Raw genomic sequence first — 8421 nt, forward strand, 5'->3', positions numbered from 1 at the left:
TGGCATTAAATAAAGAAAAATATCTTTTTTGTTTAGCTAACTTGAGTATGAATTGATGCAATTTATCAAACCAATATAGGAAAAGAAGAAGTGTGATAGGATTTAAGAATTATACGAAAATAATCTTGGATAGTTATTGCATGAAAATAGTTTGGCCTGTGATGTTCTCTTGTCCTTCTTGATATAGATTTTTGTATGCAAAAATGCATTTTCCACTAATGAATTGATAAAGTCGGGATTTGATTCTTAAACTCTTTCTGACAGCAGCATTATTTGCATTTTTAACATTCAGTGAATATATACTTACAATAAAGGACTTTAAAAGAAAAGGGAGGTACATCATATTGGACGCTAAAATAAGTCATTGTAATTTATGTCACGAGAAAAATCATAAATTTCCCATTAAAGTGTGAAAAGGAATATAGCATGATCTTGAGCGTCTTACTCTTGTGAATGTTAACATTTATTTGTGATCAAAAGTAGTGAATGTTTATCGGCAGACCTGATATAGTAGATACAACGTGGTAGTATACAAACACCTTAAGATGTGATTATAGTAGATAATGATTTTAGATTCCTACGTCAAACTGGAGTCGCTAAACCCTTTTTAAAAATAAGATTACATCTCTCTTGAACTCTCAGAATTTAGCTGGACTACTTAACTATTATGAAAACCAAAAAATGTCCCTTTAAGTAAATACGCAGCGTGTCACTTCACTGCGCCACGAACCCTTCACCCAGTGTATCTCCTTCTTCAGCGAAGAAAGTACTTCTCCCGATGAAGTTGCCCTTTCCAGCAACCTCCACCACCACCGCATCGTAGTTCCCTACTTTGGTCCTCTCCACCGCCTTCCCCGTGAACTCTGAGTCGTTGAGTCCACTTTGGAACCGCCGTACTTGATTCAGGTCAATGAGCCCCTTGTGCACCTGCACCGCAATTCGACCGGTCACTCCTGATCCGCACGGGCTTCGCGCAAACTGGAATGGTGATGATTTTCAAGGAAAAATATCAGAACAGACTTTCAAAAGCTTTTTCCTCTCTCTCTCTCTCTCTCTCTCTCTCTGCTCGATTAGGAACGAATACGTTGCTTTAGATTCTATATAGGCCTATTCATATTGTCACCAGCTTTTGGAAGTTATTTTGTATATGTGTTTGTTTCCATATTGATGAATCTTAAACAAGTGTTGAGCTATTTGTGTGTGTGTGTTTGTGTTTTGTGTGTGTGTGTGTGTGTGTGTGTGTGTGTGTGTGTGTGTGTTTGTCTGTGAGATCGTTTTGGTACTGGTACTTATACGGAGCCTGTTTATTTCCGGTAAGGTTACGCCGACTCTGGTGTCCCAGGATACAGAGGAAGGTTTGGGGTTTGGGTTGGTTTTAGGGCCATTTATATGTGCCAGGGTCTCGTACTGAATGACAACTTATTAATTTCTTTTCTTTTGTTTAATAGTACACATCACAACGTAGAAAGTTCGAGGTCTATCCCACCAGTCATACAGTCCTCGAGCTCTACACTACGCAAAAAGGCCCAAGACCTCGACATTAAGTCCCGTGATGCCATGTCAGTTTCGTGGGCCTTTTTACTTGCCAAGTGTCACGCTCATAGGCCTCATAATTTGTTTTAAGAGCCGAGCTGGTGGACCGTGTGGACCTATGTTACTTGATGTCGAGCCCATGGGCCTTCAATTCACTTAATGCTTATAGCTCTTAGCAAGGGCGTACCGAGGGGGGGGGGGGGGGGGGGGGGGGTGTTTTGGGTGTTCAAACACCCCCCTTTGCCAAAAGGGGGGTGTTTAAGGTGTTCAAACACCCCCCTTGGGCAAAAGGGAGGTGTTTGAGCTATTCAACATCCCTCTTCAGCAATGCTTAGATGTTGACAAATGAAACAAAAGCTGTCTTTACCGCTTTTATTTCCGTTTTGAATTCCGCCTTTCCTTTCTTTTGCGTTCATTTTCTCTCTCTCTCTCTCTCTCTCTCTCTTCCTTGTTTTTATGTTTGTGTGGATGATGATACATTATGGAGTTACATAATATCATACGCACTAAAGAACTCGTGTACAGTACGTGTTAATACTACGTTACTGCACCGCGCGCGAAGCTGACGCGCAAACAGTAGACATTCCCAATCCCATGCTTTGCTTTCTGACCGAATCGCGAAGATACATTGCGCATAATGTTCACCGTTTACCGGTATTATACCGTACTCGGTACCGTAAATTGTGTATGATGCATAATATTATGTGTGTACAATGCATGCTGCGCTGCAGCCTATAATAGGCACATTGCATGCTAAGTCAGTAGTATCAACTACCAACAGTGGCGTATCTAGGGGGGGGGGGGGGGGGGCAAGGGGGCACGTGAAAAAAAAAAACGAGAAAAAAAAGAAGAAGAAGAAGAAAAAAAAAAAAAACCTCGCCCGGACGGGGGGAAGGAGAATGGGGGGGGGGGGGGGGGCAGAAAACCAAATCAAACAAGATAAAAACAAAACATGAATTCCATGAATTCCATGTTTTGTAACGCTGAAATATAAAAATTTTCGGCTCGCTCGCTGCGCCCGCTCGCCAAAATTTATCCAAAAAAAAAAATAAGAAGAACAAAACGTAATGATGACGTGGAAATATAAAAATGTCGGCTCACTCACTCGTAGTAATTCAGAGTATTTTTCCAAGTCCTTAGTTTGTTGGCATAAATCGTTATCTATGAAGCTGTCACTATATCTTGATTAGAATCGTAAGATTTAATAACCAAAAAATGACAAGAATTCCATGTTTTGTAAGGTAAAATACAAAAATTGTCGGCTCGCTCGCTGCGCTCGCTCGCCAAAATTTATCAAAATTTATCAGATTTTATATCACCCTCAAAAAAACCCTTTTAAGTGCTCGAAAAAACATATCAAGTGGACTTTTTTAAGTCCCTACCGGGATGGGATTGGGGTAGAACACTGTTGGTATAAATCGTTATCTATAAGACCGTCACTATATCTTGATTAGAATTGTCATTCGAAGATTTAATAACCAAAAATGACAAGAATTCCATGTTTTGTAAGCTGAAATAAAAAAATTTTCGGCTCGCTCGCTGCACTCGCTCGCCAAAATTCTTCAATATCTATTACATTTAAAACACCCTCAAAAAGACCCCTTCTATAAGTGCTTGAAAAAGCACATCATGTGAACTTTTTCAAGTCCCTACCGGGATGGGGTTGGACACTGTTGGTATAAATCGTTATCTATAAGGCCGTCACTATGATTAGAATTGTAATTCGAAGATTTGATAACCAAAAATGACAAGAATTCCATGCTATGTATAAAGCTGAAATATAAAAATTTTCGGCTCGCTTGCTGCGCTCGCTCGCCAAAATATATCAATATTTAGGGTTGCCTATTTACATTTAAATCACCCTCAAAAGACCCCTCTTAAGTGCTTCAAAAAGCATATCATGAGGACTTTTTAAAAGTCCCTACTGGGATGGGGTTGGGGTTGAACACTTTTTCAGAAATTAGGGGCGCAATTTTCGCGCTTGCCATACGGGCACCGTTTTCCCTAGATACGCCACTGACTATACCAAGTACAGTCAGTATAGTAGCCTACTGGAAGCAGCAAGCTCTGGAAGCTCTGGGAGTAGCCAGTTACTTGCTACTCAATGTAATTAGTAATAGCACATGGACTTGGTAATCTTTAGTAATAGTAGATATGAATCTTTTTCAATGACTGAAAGTTAAAACTGAAAAATAACTGAGTGTGAGTCTACAAATTGTGGTTGGATGACTTTATTGCGCCTAAAATTCATTAGATATCTAGGTCTATAGGAACAGTGGCGTAACTACAAGGGCATGTGGGGGGGGGGGGGCACGTGCCCCCCCCCCCCCCCATCCGCTGATTACAAAAAAAAAGAAAAAAAGAAAAAAGACCTACGAAAATGGTAATTCAAAGGTTAGTAAACTGCTTTTGAAATCGACATGAATATTTTTCTAAGATCTTTTAACCATATAATTAAAGAGGTATAACATTGTTCAAAAAGCCCGGAGACGACAAAAGATTGTGATTCAGCGTGATTCCTTGTTGGCATTTTGAATACAAGCAGGATGTGCGCAGTGTACTCAGAATATCGGAATGGCGCGGCAAAAAGAGTCGCTGCATGAGTTAATGTTGCGCAATGTTTGATAGGTTGTACACATTTGCTATCAAAGCTTGATCATTGATTTTGTAGTGTTGCTTTACATACTAGTCTATATTAAAATGCCTTGCATTGCCAATGATAAGACTTGACCTTGGCTATTTCCTAACTTTTCCATCTATATGAAACACACACACTCACAAACACAAACAAATTAGGGGATGCTCTATATAAAGTGCAGATTTTGGACATCCTTCTCCCGCTTGGTCACTTCGACGCCCCCTCGCTGGTCATACCTCCCCCAATCATGAACATAAACCGACACCCTTGACTACCAGTGGTGGATCCAGGGGGCGCACCGGGCGCCCCCTCCCTCCAATGCGAAAAAAATATACATACAGTTTTGGGACGGTAAAATGTCAAAATTTTCAAGCTCGCTCGCTTCGCTCGCTCGCATTTAACCGTTATATGCCATTCTCCTGATGTTACTGCCAGTAATTGCCAGCAGTTGCGCCCGGTGCGCCCCCCCCCCCCCGAATTTCCAAAGCGAAAAAATATAGCTACAAACGGCAGTTTGGGGACTGTAAAATGCCAAAATTTTCAAGCTCGCTCGCTTCGCTCGCTCGCATTTAATCGTTATGCAATTCTCCTGATGTTGCTGTCAGTAATTGCCAGCAGTTGCGCCCGGTGTGCCCCCTCCCCTTAATTTCTAAAGCGAAAAAATATAGCTACAAACGGCAGTTTCGGGACTGTAAAATGTCAAAATTTTCAAGCTCGCTTGCTTCGCTCGCTCGCATTTAATCGTTATGCAATTCTCCTGATGTTGCTGTCAGTAATTGCCAGCAGTTGCGCCAGGTGCACCCCCTCCCCTTAATTTCTAAAGCGACAAAATATAGCTACAAACGGCAGTTTTGGGACTGTAAAATGTCAACATTTTCAAGCTCGCTCGCTTCGCTCGCTCGCATTTAATCGTTATGCAATTCTCCTAATGTTGCTGTCAGTGATTGCCAGCAGTTGCGCCCGGTGCGCCCCCTCCCCTTAATTTCTAAAGCGAAAAAAATATAACTACAAACGGCAGTTTTGGGACTGTAAAATGTCAAAATTTTCAAGCTCGCTCGCTTCGCTCGCTCGCATTTTATCGTTATGCAATTCTCCTGATGTTGCTGTCAGTAATTGCCAGCAGTTGCGCCCGGTGCAATGCGCCCCCTCTACTTCATTTCTAAGGCGAAAAAAATATAGCCACAAACGGCAGTTTTGGGACTGTAAAAATTTAATGTCAAAATTTTCAAGCTCGCTCGCTTCGCTCGCTCGCATTTTATCGTTATGCAATTCTCCTGATGTTGCTGTCAGTAATTGCCAGCAGTTGCGCCCGGTGCGCCCCCTCCCCTTAATTTCTAAAGCGAAAAAAATATAGCTGCCAACGGCAGTTTGGGGACTTAAAATGTCAAAATTTTCAAGCTCGCTCGCTTCGCTCACTCGCATTTAATCGTTATGCCATTCTCCTGATGTTAATGCCAGCAACTGCCAGCAGTTGCACCCGGTGCAACCCCCTTAATTTCCAAAGCAAATACATATAATATATACATATATTATTATATATAGCTACAAACGGCAGTTTGGGGACTGTATATTAATGTCAAAATTTTCAAACTCGCTCGCTCCGCTTGCTCGCATTTAATTGTACAGTTATGCAATTCTGATGTTGCTTCCATGAGGTGCGCCCCCCCCCCCCCCCCCAATGTCTTGACCCACGGTACGCCACTGAACACCCCCCTCTAAAAAATCCTGGGTACGCCTATGGCTCTTAGTCTGTATGACTCCTTGGCTATATGACTCCTGGGTGTCAAACTCGTGACGTGCACCCGAAAGTTCTAGCCACTACACATCGCATACCTGTCCACCAGCCGCCACGCATAAGTTTGCAGAGGGCTCCGTACTCCACTCGTCCTTTCCATCCGTAACTATGGTCCCGTACAGGAAGGCCAGATCCGGATCAGTGGGATGAGTCACGTTCACCGCTGATCCTACTGCCTTAGCCACTGCGACCGCTGCCGATTGGATGTCTGGCATAGGTGATTTGCAAACGTCGAGTCCCAACTGGTCTGCGCTGACGTAAGCATAATACTGTCCTCCAAAACCGATGTCTACTGTTACCGCCCCATAACCAGGCACGTCGACTTCAATATCTAAACAACATGCCAAGAGCGAAATAAAAAAAAAAAGAAGAAGAATTGACCTTAGTTGTTCAGTGTAGAAAAGTACTTGAGGAGGGTTTTGTACTTCACGGTTATTATACTAGGTCTTCATTTAGGGACTTAGCCGGCGTTGCTGCTCTGGTAGCTCTTACTGTCAGTAACTGAGTATATGAATATAAGAACGACCCAAGTCCAATTTTTGGCCAAATTTAGTTTGACATGGGAGATTGTAGCTTATGCATGGACTCATCTTGTGTGTAAATGATAAATCCTAATTACCCCCGGAAGTGCCTGAAATGAATGAGTTAAATCTTATATTAATGTAAGAATGAAGGACTTGGGTCATTCTTACATTCATATAATAGCGCCCTCTCTCATCCTTCTCCCATCTCTATAGCAGAATAACATGTATATGAATCAAAGAACGACCCAAGTCCACCACACAAAATGGCCTCTCCACAATTAATGTAAATGTTAATTGTCATAATAATATATGTTCTAATTTGTATATACAATGTTGCCTTCCCATCACAGTTAAATAGAATATTATTGGACAAATAAAAAAGATATGAAGTTTTTTTTAGTTTACTCGAAATGATCTTCCATGGACTTGGGTCGTTCTTGTATTCATATACTCAACTGTTAGCAAGGGTCAAAACTTCTTCTCGTAACTCTCCCCATCCCCACGGTTTTATGACCACATCATTATATTGCCCGAAGCTGCAGTATGATAGGATGGGACACACAACAAAGGCATGCCCTTGACGCATTTGCGATTTGGGACAACTAAGTATCCCTATGTCCCAGACAAACAGAATGGTAGCACGTGAGAGTTACTTTGCACGCAACTCCTGAAAGAATTCTGCACAATTAACATTACATGAACATCATTCTATCTTCATTCGGTTCACCACTTTTATTCTGCTTCCTCAATCCACCCACTTGCATTGTCATAGGTATTATAAACAAGCTGCTCGTTTTGTCACCAACACCTACAGCAAGGAATCTAGCGTCACTCAACTCCTGATCTCCCTTGGATGGAAGTCACTCCAAGCAAGACGAGAAGCACATCGCCTGACTTGCTTTCACAAAATGTTGAATAATAGATTGGATATTGATTATTTATCACACACTAAACCCAAGCTCATTAGAAGTAGACGCGGACATTCTCATCAGTTTGAAGTACCATCCTCCAGACTGGAAGTCCATAGAAACTAATTTTTCCCCGCACATTTAAAGTATGGAATGAACTTCCTTCTTCCGTAATAACACAAACCGACTCGGTTAAATTTAAGGAGATGTTATTAAATGGAATAATTGTTTAAACGTCCACCCTCCGGCACCTCCAGTCAAAACTCCAATAGGAGCATTCAGGAGGACCTCAACCAAGTACCAAGTATAAACGGCCCTGCAACGAGTTTAAAAAAAAAGAAGAAAATATTCCATTTCCTTTGGCGACATAATGTTGTCAACAATGGGAAACATATTATGCGATGATGTGACATGTTATCTTATCGCTGTCCAAAGAACTTGTTTGGAATAGCGGGCCAGGTTTTGGTCGCTTGAAAGTGCAATTGCTGTCACTTTGATATACAACTTTAGCTTATTTGGCCCTCTCAAGTTATCTTTAGGATGTTTAAGTAATTTCTAATTTTTTTTAATTAGGGTTATTTTGAGTAAGGTTTATTTTACACCGTGGTTAATTTTGGATGGATATTGTCGTTGAATATTGTCATTGTAAATTTCTGAAGGAGGCGATTAGCCCGAAAGCTTAATAGGAGAGGATGCAACTCGTATCTACATCGCAGTAAAATCTTATTACAACATAGTGAGATGCAATATTCCTTACCAGTTTTGAATGCAAACGCGGGAACGCTGAGGAATCTTGTTCTTCCAGATCTCTTGGTTTGGCCATCATACTCTACGAAAGTTTTGACCAATCCACAGGGCCATTGTATGTTGACTTGCGTTTCAGGCGCCACCGCTTTGACGATCCCGTACTCCAGGGCATAGCGGCCAAGAACAATATTACCAGCCCCACACATCGTACCAAAACCGTCGTTGTACATTAATATTACCGCCAAATCTGCCTCATCGTGGTCGGGTTCTACGGTT

The 8421-nt window shown here is 41.7% G+C and overlaps 1 protein-coding gene across 1 annotated transcript in view; it reads right to left on the reverse strand.

Moving 5' to 3' along the window:
* Positions 1–714: 714 nt before the first annotated feature.
* The window catches only part of LOC139716318 (trans-L-3-hydroxyproline dehydratase-like), a 7925-nt gene continuing 218 nt past the window's right edge, over positions 715–8421 (reverse strand). The window contains exons 1-3 of the mRNA XM_071627877.1: positions 8156–8421; positions 6005–6297; positions 715–978 (exon numbers count right to left, since the gene is read on the reverse strand). The exon at positions 8156–8421 is cut by the window's right edge and continues 218 nt beyond it. Of these exons, the coding sequence (XP_071483978.1) occupies positions 715–978; positions 6005–6297; positions 8156–8421 (823 nt within the window). The remainder of the gene's footprint in view (positions 979–6004; positions 6298–8155) is intronic.

This window comes from Diadema antillarum, unplaced genomic scaffold (genome assembly GCF_040938485.1).
Source record: "Diadema antillarum isolate AM-2024a unplaced genomic scaffold, OU_Dant_1.0 scf00000064, whole genome shotgun sequence".
Taxonomy (NCBI): Eukaryota; Metazoa; Echinodermata; class Echinoidea; order Diadematoida; family Diadematidae; genus Diadema; species Diadema antillarum.